Source organism: Chionomys nivalis, chromosome 3, assembly GCF_950005125.1.
Source record: "Chionomys nivalis chromosome 3, mChiNiv1.1, whole genome shotgun sequence".
In the NCBI taxonomy this organism is placed as follows: Eukaryota; Metazoa; Chordata; class Mammalia; order Rodentia; family Cricetidae; genus Chionomys; species Chionomys nivalis.
This window is the reverse complement of record NC_080088.1, coordinates 116,762,701-116,780,108: the sequence shown is the minus strand read 5'-3', so window position 1 is coordinate 116,780,108 and position 17,408 is coordinate 116,762,701. Positions and strand designations below refer to the sequence as shown.

Below are 17,408 nucleotides of genomic sequence, written 5' to 3'. Positions count from 1 at the left end.
CAACAAAAATCCTCAAAACTCATCCTGAGGCAAGGGTACTGCTATCTGTTTCTGCTCTGTGGTCAACAGCATACAAAGCCAACATACTAAGCTAGAGAAAACAGAACAGCACTGTTCCGATACTGTGCTGTGTCACTAAAAGCCAGACCTACAAACCATCTGTATGGAAGACTCACGCAGCCAAGCCCTGAAGGCCAGGCCTGTATACAAGTACCAGCCAAAGCTAGAAACAAAACACTTGGTAGCTCAGGATAACCCTAACACAGCCGTGTGGAAACGGTAAACAACTTCCTGGTGATGGACTCCCAGAACCAGAATCACAGACAGCAGGAGGCTACAGGATCTTCACCTTAGAGCTAGAACCAGCTAGAACCAGCCAGAGGCAGTTTTGAGCTTCAATCAATATTCAAGCAGAATTTTTGTGTTTGTTTTCTTGTTTGATACAGGGGCTAGATTGTAGCTCAGGCTGGCCACAAACTCCTGCCTCAGCCTTCCACTCCACACAGGCCTCCTAAGCTACTGATCCTCAATCTGTATGGAAAACTGAAAGCTAAGAACAGCCAAAGCACTTTAAGATCTGAACAATGGGTCTTGTGCTGCCAGGTAGGAGGGCTCAGAGTACAGCATGGGCAGGGAGGATGGAGCCCAGCTGTGAACAAGAGCTGTGCATATGCCAGCATCGGCACTGGTGGCTTAGGCTTTTACAGCTCCCTATCCTTGAGTGAAGTGATTCTCCCACCTCAGCCTCGCAAGCAGACAGGACTTCAGGTACTAACAAATTATTGCACTTTTTAAGTCTGGAGTGGTGGTGGCTCAGCTCTGTAACACTAGCACTCAAGGTGAGAGCCTGAAGCAGGATTCCAAGTTCCAGGACAGCCTGGGTAGTACAGTGAGTCATTGTCTCAAAGAATCGACACAGTAAAAAATAAAACTCATACTCATTTGTGTTATAGGGAAAAATATTATTGCCATACTGAAGACTGCCCTTAATAAGTCACTAACGTGCATAAGGGGCCTTACACTAGAAATGAAATGAGCCAGAAATGCTCAGATCATGCAGGACCCTTAGTGGATGTCACATGGGTATCTTACAGATGCACAAGGAGATAGGTAAGCTTACCAGGGCTGCAAATGAGTTTTCTTATTAAATACAATAGGAAGTAGACATCCTATTGCATTTAATAGATTGCAAACACTAACCTACTGGTATACTGTGAGGACCACACATTTGGAAAATAACGAGAGTCTATAGTAATTTAAAGAAACCCAAAGTAATGGATTGGGGGGGCTTCACACATCATGAAATGCCTTCTGAAACTGGGGTGCATGTGGAGTCCAGCTGCACTTCTCTTCTACAGAGCAGGAGACTAAGAGGGTGAGTGTGTGTGTGTGTGTGTGTAGCACACATGCAGTGGAAGCTGTCCTTGAAGTCTTCAAGCCAGTGTTTACAGAGAACACTGGCCCTGTTTGGCTCCGAAGAAGCCCTATCTGGCTTCAAAGCTCAGGGACTGCTCACCCCAGTGTCCAGGACAGGGCACCGGGGTGTGTTTCCCCCTGATGTGGAGGAGAGCTGTTCTCCCTGGGCAAGACTCTCCTTAGGAGAGGCAGAGGACTTGAGCTGACACAGGCCACTCCCAGAACACGACAAAGTTCAGCCAGGCTGTAAGCTGCCCACCCGGGTGCTCCTCTCTCTAAGATGGGGCACAAGTGTGGGAGGAGGAGGCTGTTTCTGTGGCTGAGGGGAAAAGGGAAGAACCTTTGACGGGATTTACCTTCACACTATGACAGCGACAAGACCTTTTTTGTAAGTTAGGATTTTGAGCTATTATAGACTCCTATGCCTGCCTGTGTAAGAAACAGAGAAGCATCCAGAGCAGGGCTGTCACCCCCACTTAAGGCCTCGCATCACTGCATCACTACCAGAACCTCAACATGGTCCCTCAGAAGCAGATGCCTGCTTGGTAATACCTAATTTAACACCAGAACCCGGTTCCTCAGCACCCGTTAAACATGGCAAAGATGGCTCACCCTTCTGCGCCTTGGCACCACCTCAGGAGGAAGTGGCTTGGGAAGTTGACAGGCTCCAGCGGGACACCCAGCTGCCGGGCGATGGTCAGGTATAGCAGAGACATGCTGATGGGGATTCCTGTTCTGCGGGTCAATACCTGAGGGATGAAGGTTGCGGAGGCTTAGGAGGGCCAGGGGCTGGCTCGATGTGCCTGGCACCCCACGTTAGCTCCAGAGCTACATTTACATCAGGGACCGAATCCAGCACACTGGGTGTTTCTCAGTCAGCAGAAGTTTGCCTCTTCTTCTAGCCCCTAGACAGGGTCTCCTTACAAAGCCACCCTGCCCCCTCAGTCTTCCAAGTGCTGGCCTTGCTGGTGTGTACCATCCCCACACCCAATTCCTTGCTTTTAGCTTTTATTTGTTTTTTCAGGGCTAGGTATGGAAGCTGGAGCCTTGTGCACTCTGGGCAAGTGTCCCACCACTTAGCTGTTGCACATACGTGAATTTTCAAATTTTTAAAATATTCTAAAAACAAAACCATTTGTGACATGAAAATAACAGAAGCCAGGTCCTATGGGCCATGCTTATAATCCCAGCACCCAGGAGACTAAGCAGGAGAACAGATAGTTCAAGACCAGCCTGGGCTACCGAGTGAGAGTTTATCTCAAAACTGGCAAAGGACTGTAACCAGCACGTTCAATGTCCACATAGCTATGCTGGCACACAGGGAGCACAGCCACCCAAGACTCCAATTGCCTGCGCCCTTTCACCCAGTAAGACAGAACTGAGCACACAGACCACACAGCCTGTGAACCTGGACTAACTCACTGCCAGGTCTTTTACAGGCAGCGTGTTGGCTTCCTCCTACCAGAAAGCAAGTGTGTAAAAATGTCTGTGATATGACAACAGAAACCATGTTACAGATAACAGGACAGATAAGGAAATGGACATCAAAGGTGTGTGGCTGATGTAGCTGGGCCATAGGCTTCCAGGCCAACAGAGGCAGGCTGTGCGGTTCAACACTCACAATCATAGACTGAGCAAACTGAAACACAGAAATGTCTATTTCCATTCACAGGGCTTAAAAAAAGCCATCCTGGGGGCTGGAGAGACGGCTCAGCAGTTAAGAGCACTGGCTGCTCTTCCAGAGGTCCAGGGTGTTCAATTCCCAGTAACCACATGGTGACTCACAACCATCTATAATAGGATTTGATACCTTTTAAAAAATATATATATAATTTAAATTAAAAAACATCCTGTCGCAGATCTAACCCACCATGCTATCCTACGACAGAGGAAAACAGGCTTCACTGAGACAAGGGAAAGACAACAGCATTTGTCAGTAGGAAGTGGACAGCCCATCAGAGTCCGAAGGACATGTACCTGCACACACAGAGTCACTCCTGTCTACCTAAAAGGGAGCCAGGGATGGAGCACCCTGGAGCACCAAAATCTGCAAATGCAGAAAGTAGGGGCACAGAACCTACACACCCACCCTTTCCCTAACAGTGTCCGAACCCCACGTGTGTGCACATTTGCAGGCTTAGGCATCTAATGGTGCTTTTACAGGGAGCACACAGAGGATGCTGCAGAGCCCACAGCTGTGGGAGGGAGCTTAGTCACACATACCTGGTGCATGTACAGGTTCAAGGCGTTGTAGTAGTCCATGCGGTTCCCTTTGAACTTCAGCTGGTCATACAGGACATAGTTGATGGCGTCCAGAACTTGGCTCTGGAGTTCTATCTCCATTATCATGGAGGACTCGCCTGCAGCACAGAGATCTCCTCTGGGTCACAAGCATGAACAAGCACACCCCAAACACTCACACCCCAAACACAAGCAAGGCACACCCCGAACACACAGCGACTGGCAAGGGCATGCAAGACAGTCAAGTGCTGCCAGGCTGGGAATGGAGACAGGGTGGCAACAGTGCTTTACACCGTTCAGACAGCCACCCCCAGGGTCAGCTACAGCATTTCCACACCTGCCCTGAAGGTCAGGCTGGGGTGGCGGCTGTTGATACCACGGAGGGTTTTGCATACAAGTTCCACGATGCTGTGGATCTGGGCCTGGATGTCTCTGAGGCTGATGTCGGAGAGAGGGTTGCAGTACTGGTCGATGTAAACGGCACCTGTGGGTGAGAAGGGCAGAGTCAGTGCTGCTTTCTACCTGACTGGTAGTAGCTAGCGTGTTACTGAACCAGCACCTGGGGCTGTGACTTCTCATACCACACCAGCTCCCACCCTAGATGCCAGGCAAAACCCTAACACAGAAGGGAAGATCAGATGCCTTCACCACAAAGCACTCCATACACTACTAAGAAAACAAAAACCATTTTTTTTGGAGGTCATGATTCCCAAGTCCTATTGTGAAGAGTGCCAAATGCCTGCAAGAAAGCCCTCAGGCCACTCGTCTCCCACACTCAAAACCCAACCACTAAAGACTTCCTAAGGCAATTTCTCCTAACAACTAAGCTCATTAAAGAAGGAGATTTGATGGCCTACATAGAGCAGGCCCATTTCATTGCTGACCTCAGGCTCAGCCAACCTCATACCATGCCTAAGTCATCATTGGTTACAGAACATTTTTACTTGAAAGTCTTTCCAGTGATCTTTTAAATTCAAGATACAACAGGCTACCTCAGGACCTAGCTGTTCTACCAACACTCTAAGAAGCTGAAGGCAGTTCAGGGCATCGGGAGACCCAGCCTAGGCTATAGGGATTGTCTGTAAGTCACCACTCATGCTTCTTCAGTGGCTGCTGGAGTCTAGCCAGGGTTGAGGTTCTGGAACAAGCACTCCCCTCTAGCAACTCAGAGGTTTCTACTGCCTTTCTAGTGACCTGGGTGGACTGTGAAAACCGAAACTTTGTATTTGAAAAATGTAAAACAAGTATTTATTTTTCATATATAACCTACAAAAACAAAGAAAACTGCTTTACTAGTCATAACTGTTAAATGAAAGCTGGCATGATGGCACAGCTTTAATTCCAGAACTCAGGAGGCTGAGGCAGAAGGATCTCTGTGTGTTTGTGGTCAGTCTGGTCAACACAGCCAGCCAGAATTCTGCCTCAAACAAAAGAGAACAACAACAAACACCTCAAAAGAACTGAACTCCCAGCTCTCCGAAATATAAAGCAGACAAGAGGACGGCTATGACTTTCTTTCCATTTAACTACAAGATTTTCTATCTCCTTTCAGTCAACACCAGACCTTCAACCATTAGCATGTATCTCCACTAGGCACTGTTGGCTGTGGGGATCTTTACTCAAGGCCTGGAACATAACAAACCACATAAAGGGCTGGGCATACCTAGCATTCTGAAGACAGGCTGACAGCTAGGCTGTGCTCTGCATCTCAAACAAAACAAAAAGCAAAGAAATACAATGACTACACTGGACACAGAAGGGGTGCAGCAGTCCCTGTGACAGTCACGGCAGCCGCAGCTGCTGAAGCCAGTGAGCTCTGCAGGGATCAGCTGAACCTCACAGAAGTGAGCCCTGAGCTGAAGGGCAGGGGACCACAGGAACAGTGCTGCCACTGTGAGGAAGAAAAGCTGAGCATCTTCAGACAAAGGCCTGGATTCAGAAGCAGAGCACCGCAGAGCAATTTGCAAAGGTGTGACATTAGGAGAGGACCAGACCACAGAGGGCCCTGGGAAGCAAGCAGTCATTCAGAAAACATGAGGCAGGTCCTACAGCGATGGGGACAAGTGGGTCAGGCACACCGGCTGTCTGGAGGACAGTTGGCAGTGATGCCCAGGGAAAGGCAGGACTCCTCGGAGAGGCTGCTGAGTGCTTGGAGAACCATATTGGACAAGTTGTGACCTAGAACACCAGTGAGGGGGGAAGTCAACCCATCTGGTGATCTCCAGGAGCAGGAAGGATACATAAGCACACACTTCACAACCACAGCACAGGAGGCTTCTTCCTAAGAATTAAGACAGTGTTTAAAAAGCCAACAAATATTTTCTTACTATTCCCCTAAGAGCCCACTAATCCCCAGTCAGGTCATGCCTCAGGCCATAGGCCACATTACTCCCAGACGCTGCCTGTCCTCACTAATCCCCAGCTGCTTCAGGACACAGGTAAATAGGAGCAAGAGGACATCTGAAGTAACAGTTTTGAGTGGGAAGAACTGGTTCCACTAGCCAAAGGTCACTCACTCTGCAGGCCATGTTCTTGTGTTGAGGGCAGAGGTCAACCTCAGCATTGTCCTTGGGAGCTGTCCATCTTGTTTTTGCCAAGCTCACTGACTAGAGAACTGCAAGAGTCCTGTCTCTACCTCCCCAGGGCTGGGGTTATAAGCACGCACCAAGTTAGCTTTCTACACAGGTTCTGGGGCAGAAACCAACTCACCACACCTGTGTGGCAAGTGCTTTCCTGACTGAGCATCCAGTCCTCAACCGTCACTAAGCTGGTGATGACTCAAGACACTAGATCACTTGAGCTGACACAGAAGATGCCACTGGAATCTGCTGGAAGTTTGAGTGCTGTGTGCTCTGTAATCCAACTTCCTGAAGCCCACTGGCATGGCTTTCTTTCTCCCCTACCTGGAGGGACAGTTGTCACAAGCTCTTAAAAGGTTGCTCAGCTGCCAAAGACCCCTGCTCACAGGCACGGAAACACCTACCTTCCAGATATGACTCATAATCATCGGGCTGCTGCAGGAAAGCCTTGAGGTTGTTCAGAATTTTCTGCTGCCGCAGGTAGTAAAGAATTTTCTTTGCGTAGTATTTCCAGGTCAAAGCTTTCCTGGAAAGCAATCAAACAAGCCACTAAGAACTTCAGTTGCCCAGCCCCCCTTCATATCATATACCCCACTTTAACAAGACAAACACAGCTGACACACATCTGCTGGCAGAGGGCTCTGCACCCTGACTTGATGGTTCAATGGCACAGAGACATTTATACCCTGTCTCTGGAGGAAGGCTGTCAATGGCATCCTGGGAGGTGAGGTATACTGTGCTGTCCTGTCCCCAGGGCCTGCTCTGACACTCAGGACACAGGCTGCTCCTTTCTCCTTTTGTGCTCAGTGTACTCAGGGAGTCCTTCTACCCTCATGGCTTCAGGTGCATCTGATACGGCCACCTTTCCAGAAGTTACTTTCTGAAGAAGTTTTCCAAAGAACTCAAATCTGCACATGCAGTTGTTATTCATACTTGCCTAGATAACTGGGAGGCATCCCAAGACTTCCTCCTAGTGAGTCATTATTCCCAAAGTCACAGTAAGCTGTTAGCCCATGAGGGTCAAACGTCTGGACCATCTTGAATGCCTTGAGTGCCCTCTTCCAACACCCTAACATGAGCATCTGCCACTAACTTGGTAAAGCTGGCCCAGTTTTTGTGGGTGTCTCAGTACCCTCTTTCTCCTAGCTCCTGCTTCCGTCCTCTCCCTTATCACCTCTTGACACGCAGTGCATTGTTCCAGGGATGCTCACCTACAATGCCATGGCCTTTGCTCCCCTTCTTCAGTTTCTACTTCCTCACACTAAAAGCCCAACTTCTAGTAAAGACATAACATGTCCCTTCATCCCATCCCCATAGCCTCTGAAATCTCAGTTCCAACTGCCCCAACTGTGCCTTTAACCTAGGGCCTGTCTGTGTCACCTTGGCACCTTCCTCAGTGGAATGTTCCTTCCCTGGATGCCTGCAGTCTGTTCTCTTACTTCCTCTTGTCTTTCTGTTCAGATGGCCCAAGTCAGGCCTCTCCATAGTTATCCTACCTCAAAAGGTGCCCCAAAACCCTTACACTCTAGTTCACTCAGCATTTCCCCAGCACGTGCCACTTCCTAGAAGATCAACAGCTTGTATTTTTATTGTTACCCTGCGAGCTTGTGAAGGCAGGGACGTGGGGTTGCTCACAGCTATACCCTGAGTGCCCACAGTAGCGCCTGTGCACCGAGGGTGTGTAGAAGACTCTGTGTGAAGCACTTCATCAGGTCTCCCAAACACGAGATTATGGTGTGAACAGTGAGGCCTCCTCCACCCACAGAGGTCAGTGACGGTCAGTAAAGCTGTCGGTTCCAGCTGCTCGTTAACCTCTGCTGCGGAAAGTCACCCCCAACAAAGGTGTGGGGCAAATGCTGCATTCCTCGCGCAAGCCAAGAAGCACAGCTCTGAGGTGCCGCACAATCACACTTCATGCCTCTGTGGCCATCTCCTGAGCCTCTCTAGAGTGACTGCCCACACACATCCCTGAACTGCTCAGGGATCTTTTAGTCCCAGTCATCTACAGGGTCTCCCCACTGTCTAATAGTAGCTTCCCAAAGTTCAGAATATGTCCATCTAAGCTTTACCTTGCTCTGAATTTCTTATTACTATGTAGATGGAAAGGCTGGCAAGAAAGGCGCCAAGTCTGAGCATGATCCCCAAGATCCACACTGGGAGAAAGGAAGAGCCAGTTCCTACAAGCTGTCCTCTGACCACTCATGCACTGTGGCATGATTGTACCCACATATACACAAGAACACAAAATCAATTCACAACTAAGTAGCTGGAGAGGCTCTGTGAAATTCAAATACCAGTTGTGTGGCCAGTTGCCACTCCAGAAGGTGGGGTAGTCTTCCACCAAAAGCCACCTGCAGATGCAGCCCAGAAGCAGATGCCTGCTTCGCCAGCCTTCTTCTACCCCCCAGCACCACAAGAAAAAGGCTCATGCCTATGATCCTCTCAGGAAGCAGAGGCTGCAAGCAGGGCCAGCCTAGACTACAGAGTGGGATGGAGCTGATGACAATGCTTGGTTGTCCCTTGCGCAGTATCAGCAGCCACTGTGCTCAGTGTCCAGGACTGTTGCTCCTTCAGATATCTCTAACTGAACCAGTCCCTCTTCATTTATTGGAAAGACTGTTGCAAAACCCTCATTTATTCTCTAGTTTCCCAACAGGATAAAATGTAGCAAACCAGGACAAATGCTCTGCTTATCCCTTTCACTCATTTTTGATTTTCCTTCAAAGACCAAGGAATGTCTTGAAATAGTACTGGGGACTCACAGAGCTAACCTTTCTGGAGCAGACCAACATGCTCTGCCTCTCCCACACTGCTGCCCCACACTGAAGGGAGGGACTGGCAGTACTCATAATGTCTGGTTCTGGACTCATCTTGTACATTTCTGAAACAGGCCTGAGAAGCAGCCATTTCTCCGTGATCCTGACTGCATGGGGGAAGCGGTAGCTACTGGGCTGGTCATGAGTTCACACTGACACTTCTGACTCAAATTCAGACATATACAGCTATGACCTCCTGCCCCTCTATGACACCAGAGATGGCGTGACAGTCATTCGCTGGCTTTACACGCATCTCCATGTACACACACAAGTCTGGCCTGAGTGTAATGACCAGTTGTCCTGTCATTTCTTGGAAAATAAAGAGGCTGGGTAATCTGTCCATGATCTTGTGTAGGAAAGTGAGTGTGTCTATCCAGGCATGTGTACACACAGACCATGGGGCATATGTGGAAGTCAGAAGACAGTCTGCAGAGTCTACTATGTGGATCCAAGGGATTGAACTCAGGTCTTCAGGCTTAGCAGCAAGAACCTTTACCTGTTGAACATCTTGCCAGACCACTGCCCAATGTTCTTCCAGCTGCCCTAACCACATACATAGTACTGTGTCCTAGACAGCTCTCATTTGGAGGCAGGACATCAGGTTAATGTCCATTCAGTGCTCACCAGTAGACCTGAGTCAGACTATCTCTGGTTTTGGGTTTCAAACTCCATTTCTAGCTGACATGTCAGAACGAGCCCAAAATCTGAGTTCTTCCAAGTTGACAAGTTTGTCTTTAGCCTTTATACTTGGAAGTCAGTTCAGCTGGATATAAAAATCCTTGGCTGGCATTTCCTTTATGCCTTGGAATACCTTTTTCCTCTGGCATAAAGTGCTGCTGTTGAAATCAGTCTTTCTTTTGCACAGAAGTGACTTCATCTCTTTTGCCTGGATACCCAAAGGCCCTTTCTGAGTCTAAAATCCAGTACCTCTATTACAAGTGTCTGGCTGGGCACTGGCTACCCAGGTTCCTTTCTCAGGCACAGCACAAGCTCTTTAACATGCTGTAGTACAGTGTTCCTGTAGGCTGTGATTTCTCAGACCACACAGAACAGCACAGGTAGTCATCACACACCCAGAGAGGGCACCTGACTGTCTACAGAAACTGCCTGCTCCCACTGCTTTCCACAGCAGTAATGGAAGCAGAAAGGGTCACCGTGTACACTGACAGAACACTCCCTGCCATTACACTTGTCCCACCAAGGGCAACACTTACTTTGAAAACAACCACAATACATACTTCCACTGGCTACACGAGCTCAGCTTTCCTGATGACCTGACTAGCACAAAAAGGCAGTCTTTCCCAGTGATTTTAACATTCCTCTGAAGAATGAATTCCAAGGTGTTTCCTTAAAACTGCTGCCTTGCCCACTTCCCTTGGGCGTGGCAAGTTCTGCAAAGGACCTCCGGTTCCCAGTCTGGCCTACCAGTCACAGACTTATGGTGTGGGCTGTTTGATACTCTTGAGTGTAAGTTTTGAGTAGAAGGCTAGTTTGCTGGTTTCCAGCTGGGCATCCAGTTCCACGTATCTCCCTACTCTACAACCTCTTACTGGGGAACTCCTCTGGCATCCTGTCCATGTCTGTTCCCACAGAGCGCTGTTGAGATCACAAGTTCCCTCACACTCTGACCCACCAGCTCATACTGCAAGCTTCCCATTACACTCATTTAAACACTTTTTTTTCTGGCTCTTCTTGTAGATTTACTTCTCTGCACTTATTTTATGACAACATTATCCAGGTGGAAAAGCAACTAAGCAAAATAAAGACCTTCCCATCCCCAAATCTTCGTTGCTTTTTTTGTATTTACCTGGAGCAGCACTGGATAGTATATTAATTTTCGCACGTTTTCAACACACTGCAACTACCTAGGAAACCTATTCCCGAGAACCCACATACTAAGAACGGAAGCCTTTAAAGCAGACAGCAAGTGGCTGTCCACCAGCCAATCTGGAAGACAGGGTAGCTGTTAGCTAAGGGAGCTCCTCCTGGGGCAGTTGACTGGGACAGATCCCTGTGGTAATTCTAAGACAAAGCAGAGCAGGATCTGTCTCCCACAAGCAATGATGCCCTCCCCTTTCTCATGTAGTTAGGATTAGGATAAAAGACAAAGTAGCTAGCTATTAAAAACCAAACAGGTGGGGCTAAGAGCTCAGGAGTGGAGCACCCAGTTGGCTCAGGGTAAGACCCTGGGTTTGGCATCCAACACTATAAAAGAAAAGCAAAAAGTGGAGGCAGGAAAGGCCAACATAAAATCAGCAGTGGAAAGAACAGGAAAAGAGTGTAAATAAGAAATAAAGTTTACACCACACAAACTAAAGCCAATAAAGTACACCCTGAACCCTTCTCCATACATGCCATGCCTAAAGACTATCATGAGGCCACACAATACTATCAGTGCACACTCCAGTGCTTACATAAACCTACACACAGACTCGGGTGGGGAAGTACCCAGACCTAGAACCTCTCCCCACAAAGCCCCATGAAACACTGTCTCCTGGTCAGGACTTTTTGCAGTGACCTCTCTCAATGCATCTTTTTCTCCAACTTTTAGAACAGCGTATCTCTCCCACAGGAGGTTAGGCTGCATGGCAAGTCACTGCTGAATTGGAAATTAAGCTTTCCAACAGAAAATATAAGATATGCCATTCTAAACAGTAAGAGTAAGGTTTATTTTTATTGTAAATGATGTGTTTGTGTGTGAGCTCGTGCCTGTGTGGCTATGTGCGTGTGAATGCAGGCGCCCAAGTAGGTCAAAAGAGGAATCAGATCCTGTGGGACTGGTTTATAGGAGGCTGCAAGTCACCCAACGTGGATGATGAGAACTGAAGCCAGGGAGAACCCAAGCTCACGCTCCCCTGCACCTTAAATCACCCCTAAATCACTAAATGTAATGTAAGTAGTCACTGTTTAGACAACAAGAAAAAAGGTCTGCAGATGCTCAGTAAACCACGATCTGTGTGTGTGCAAGCATGTGCACATATGTGTGAGCACACAGGTGTGAGCGTCTGTGAAGGCTAGAGGTGGATCTCAGGTGTCATTCCTTGAGTCATACACACTTTCTCAGATAATCTCTCTCTGGAGCCTGGTGCTCGCCACTTGGCTAAGTTGGTGGCCATCAAGCCCAGCACGAGAAGAGCAAGTGCATGCCACTGGGGATCAAACTTGGCTCGTCACGCCTGCAGAGCAAGCTGTACTGACTGATCATTTCCCTGCCTCTTGACGTATTTTTTTTTTTTAAGATTTTATTATTTTGAGGCAGGGTCTCACTCCGTAGTCCAGGGTGTTCTGCAACTCACTATGTAGCTCTTGAACCTGCTGCTTCTCCCTGCCTCAGCATCCTGAGTACTGTAAGTATAGACATGAGCCCCCATGCATAGCTTTCTGGATAGTTTTGATACAAAGTTGGCTGAATCCCTATGGCTGCAGGGAATGACAGTGTGCCAACTGTCCTGGTGTGCTCATCTCACACATCCAGAACTTTTCAAAATGATACCTGTGCCAAGATGTGAAGTATCTGGAAACACCAGGGCTCTCCCCCTCTGCAGTTATCATGATGATGACCCCGAGAGAGCCATGGCTTACCTTCCTTCCATGTTTAGGATGCACACCAGCTCATCCTCAAAAAAGATCTCTGGCCCCTCGAGGTTTTCAATGTCACTGAAGCCGTTACAAGGAACCTATGGGAAACACACACAGAGGAGGCCTCAGTCATGAGAGTTAGTACAGCTAACACTGGCAGACACACAGCTGAGCCACAACTGAGAGCAGCTGCACACGGGGACAGTGACAGCAGCTCTTGCACACTATCTCTTAGGGCCATCAGGGCAGAAAGCAACAGAGAAATCACAGCACATTCAGGCCCTGGCACTTGAGTCACACACACCCCACTCTCACAGTCGGGGATTCTGAGCCTGCTGGTGCCAGATTCTCATGTGCGGTGAAGAGCTCATACAGGCTGAGGGTGCAAGTCTCCAATCTTCCAAGGTCTTTGCTACACACAACTAGGAGAGGCAAGACGTTTTAGTCTGAAACAGAGGTGCTCCTGGGGCTCCCTGGCTGTGCACTCTGCTCTGTACCCCGAGGCAATGAGACATGTGTGCTGAGGCAGTGGTACATGTGTGCTGTGGTGGAGGCGCACACATGCTGAGGTAATGGTGCAATGGCTATCGAGGTGGTGGCACATTAAGACTCTGGGGTTAAAGTCCTGGGATGTCCCCCAGTTTTCCTCATAAGAGCAGCCACAGTGTTTCATGGTGACTGTGTGCACATGGAGAAAATAAGAATACCAATCAATCACCCACCTGTGAGTCCACCCTAAGTATGTCCCTGCTGTGTTCAAAGTCCTCCACAAGCTTCTAATTAAGTAAACAGTGGTACAGGGAAGGAAGAGGGAAAAGCTCACCAACCCACCGTGATTAGACAAAGGCAGACTGTTGGAAGGCACACACAAACCCAGTTGGCTTACAAGTAGAGGCCGTGAACCAGTAGCCTGTGATGAAGCGCATCATACATGTCCTGCACCAGAACACCTGTGTACATGTACATGTTTAAGCCAGGACTGAACACGTGTGATTATAGACTGGCTAGGGCACTGTTCCAGGTTGAACAAAACCTTGGTTCATGCTGCTACTAATAAGTATTTTACATAAACAAATTGGAGAATGTCTATATGCAGTCCCGTAGGGGACTGAGTTAGAATGCGTTGAAAGTCAAATCTGCCCTTTCGAAACTTGAAACACCTTGAAAACACTGTTCATAAATTCCGTTAACAGCAGAGTGGAAAATGAGAAGCAATCTTCAGAAAACAACCTCCATCACACCAGAAGAGTAGAACTAAGAGTGTCAGCTCCACTGGATGCCCAGTCTGTGGAGAAACGGGAAATATGAGGGGACCGTTTCCTAGCCCTAGGGAAAGCAGCATCAGGAACAGACACGGATTTCCATGGGACATTCTGGACGAGGGGCAAACAACCGACTCCAAAACGGAAAAGATTTAAGCCAATGAAGAAAAGCAGCTTGAGCCAGGTCTGGCGATGATTCCTCATAATCCCAGCCCTCAGGAGGCTGGACAAGAGTTTAAGTCCAGCCTGGGGTACATGGTGAAACTCCCCTCAGAACAAAGAGCAGCAGTGATAACAAAAATTCTCATTGCTGGGAGCAACCGATGCTAGACGGTGAGCGACAGGCAGTTTTTAACCCCAACACCTTAACAAACAACGCAGTTCACTACTTAGTTTGGGCAGCATTTATTTCGGCAGCCTTCCTGGGAAAACAAGTGTAAGAGCTTTGGAGTATCCAATCATTGATGGCTCTCAAATCACGCGGGGGTTGCACAAAGCCCGTGTAACAATCTTGAGGAAAAATAAGGCTTATCTGGACCCAGTGGACACCGCCCTGTGTATCCCTTCCCGTCCTCACAGCCCACTGTCTCTCGCTTTAGAAAAGTAGGGCTGGCAGGGACAAATGGCTCCGTGTTGTTGAACGGGAGAGAAGAGGACACAATGACTCTTACAGCCATGTAAGCAAGGGATTGTGTGAGCATCGAAGAGGGAACTGGCAGTAAGAGTCGAGCAGCTAACGCGCGTGTACACATGTGTGTACACACGTACACACACGCACGCACACACACACAGCCTGAGCCACATAACAGGTGCTTACATGCTCTGAAAAGAACCGTTTGGAGAAGGAGGCTACAATCTTCCGGGCTTCTAAGCCAGCTTTCTGCCGAACTTTATATTCCTCTAACCAATTGACGTAGTCGGTGGGACTGTAGTGCTTCATCAGAGAGGGCCACCTATAAGGGGAGAAAACACCTTTCTCAGCGCAGCGGAGACTGCAGAACCCGACAGCGGAGGAGCCTGCGGGAAAGGGGGGGCGGGCAGCGGCTCTAGTTGCAATCTCCATCCGGCATCCACGCACTGCCTCACTACTCGATGCAGTGACCTTGGCTTGGTGACGGGAAGACAGCGTTTTCACCCCCACCCTCCCATTCCGTGGTGGACACAATCACGGCGACGATGCTAACGGTTTGCACTGATGGCGCGCCTCCTCAGCACCAGGCCCCGCAATCCGGGGCCGCATCTCATTAGATTCCCCCACGCAGCAAAACAGGGGGAAGGTGTCTAATCACGGAATGGAAGACCCAGGCTGTCGAGAAGGGAGGTGGACGGCACCCTTCCTCCCCCAAGGTCACGAGATGGGATGGCAGGTCCGATCCCGGCATCCCAGCCAGCCGGGAATGCACGCAATACCGCCGGCACGTAAACATCCTGTACCGAGAGGGCCACAAAAGATGCGCGCCGCGGAGCCGGGAGGCGCGGGAGGCCGCAGCCGCGGGGCCGAGCGGGAGGCCGGGTCGCGGGCGGCGGAGGCGACCCCATCGGGGCTCCGGAGGCCCCGGCCCAGGCCTTTGTCTGCGGCCGCGGGAAGCGGGGCCTGAGAGGGGGCGGCGCGAGGGCGGGAGGGTGGCGGGTGGAGCCCACGCCAGGCCCGGGCCCGGGGCGCTGCGGGAACGGAGCGGACGGCTCACCTCACCCGGAACTGCTCCTTCCACACCTGGCCGCTGCTCTGGCACACCTCGCGCAGGCGACGGCAGGTGCTGGACACGCGGCCGATGTCGAGCGCCGTGAGGGAGCCGCTGCAGAGGATGTACTCCAGCACCTCGCCCGGCAGCTGCACCAGGCAGCTGGGGCCCGCCGCCTCGGCTGCGGCCTCCTCGGCCAGCGCCGGCACCACCTCCATAGCGCTATCCCCCGCTACCGCCGCCATCTTGTCCGCGTACCTGAGGGGCCGCTCCGCGGGCGCGCGCACGGGCGCGATGCGGAGCTCACGAAACTCCGTCACGCCCACCCGGGGCGTGGCTCCGTGGCGCCCCGCCCATACCAGGTCCCCTGGAGCCCTGGGAAGGAAAGACCAAGGCTGATTATCCCAACAGCATTAGCATAAAAAAAAAAATTAGGCTGGGTGCTCGTTTCGGCTGCACATTTACGAAAACGGGATCGACGACACAGAGAGGATTAGCAGAACCCCTGCGCAAGGATGACTCACAAATTCGTGAAGCAGTGTGGGGCAGGTGGTTGCAACGCACTCCTTTAATCCCAGCACTCCCAGGGAGGCAGAGGCAGGTGGATCTTTGAGTTCGAGGTCTCCCTGGTTTACAGAGTGAGTTCCTGAGTTCCAGGACAGCCAGGGATGCACAGAGAAACCCTGTCTCGCAAATAAATAAATGAAGTTGGGAGTGGGGAGCCGGTGAGACGATTCAGCAGGAAAGCGTGCCGGTCAGAGTTCCAATCCCAGAACCCGCATAGTAGGAGGAGGAACTGACTCAAGCAAGTTGTCCTCTGACCTCCACCTTCATTTCATGACATGAATGTACAAACACACACAATAACTAAAAATTAAAGCCAGCCATGATGATTTACTCTGTAATCCCAGCTGAGGAGACTGAGGCAGGAGGATCAAGAGCTGAGTTACAATGTGAGACAGAGTCTCATGTAGTTCAGGATGCTTTTGAAAGACGACGAGTTGGAGCATGACCTTGAACTTCTGGTTCCCCTGCCTCCACCTCTTGGGTGGAACTCGGTGTTTTGTGCAGGTTAGGCATGCACTCTACTGAGCTACACCCCTAGTCCCCAAATTAAGTTGTCAAAAATGGTTATCTATTCTCTGTGCTAAGCACTTTCTGAAAATAATTTGGCCTTTCCCAGGACTAACTCACTCTCAGGTGGGTGCTGGGTCAAGCATACCATTTGCCTTTTGGAAAGTCCTATTTCTAGCCCTCTGCTTATGTGGAGAATAGTATTAACCCTGAATCTAAGTCCTTTTAGATTTTAGGCTGATCAAAGCATGGTGGGAAGCATTCCTGTGTGCGACTGTGTGACATTAGAGATTATGGTGTCCATTTTCAATTGTCTTCCACTCAACAATCCTTCATCTATGGGGCCATTTGTGCCCTCACTGGCAAAACAATAATTACCATACACATACCCATTCTGCAGTTAAGAAAAGCAAGGCTTATAAACGTGAGTCCCTGGTTGCGTCCTAGGGAACAAAAATCTGGATTTGAACCCCCAAAGCAAGTTTTGTCCCTGGGTGTAAGTGGGTATTTTCAGTGCTTGCCTTTGCTTTATTATTTTTTTAATGTGTGTGTGTATGTGTGTGACGGCCAGAGGAGAACCTTGGGTCTCATCTTCAGCAACACCTTTTATTGACACTTTATTTTGTGTGCTCATGTGTGGGTGGTACGTGTATATGGAGGGCAGAGGACAGCTTGCAGGAGGAGTTGGCTCTCTCCTTCCACCATTGGGTCCTAGGGATGGAACTCAGGTCATCTGGCTTAGCATCAAGCACCTTTACC

The 17,408-nt window shown here is 49.7% G+C and overlaps 1 protein-coding gene and 1 pseudogene across 2 annotated transcripts in view; one reads left to right on the top strand and one right to left on the bottom strand.

The window, feature by feature from the left end:
* The window catches only part of Fbxo21 (F-box protein 21), a 35,368-nt gene extending 19,522 nt beyond the window's left edge, over positions 1–15,846 (bottom strand). For both annotated transcript variants that reach the window (XM_057764786.1, XM_057764787.1), the window contains exons 1-7: positions 15,582–15,846; positions 14,711–14,846; positions 12,635–12,729; positions 6,641–6,762; positions 3,995–4,141; positions 3,640–3,776; positions 2,029–2,165 (exon numbers count right to left, since the gene is read on the bottom strand). In XM_057764786.1, coding sequence (XP_057620769.1) covers positions 2,029–2,165; positions 3,640–3,776; positions 3,995–4,141; positions 6,641–6,762; positions 12,635–12,729; positions 14,711–14,846; positions 15,582–15,820 — 1,013 coding nt within the window. In that variant the 5' untranslated portion in view covers positions 15,821–15,846. The remainder of the gene's footprint in view (positions 1–2,028; positions 2,166–3,639; positions 3,777–3,994; positions 4,142–6,640; positions 6,763–12,634; positions 12,730–14,710; positions 14,847–15,581) is intronic.
* A 169-nt stretch (positions 15,847–16,015) lies between these two features.
* Positions 16,016–16,130, top strand: LOC130872281 (U6 spliceosomal RNA; annotated as a pseudogene).
* Positions 16,131–17,408: the final 1,278 nt, after the last annotated feature.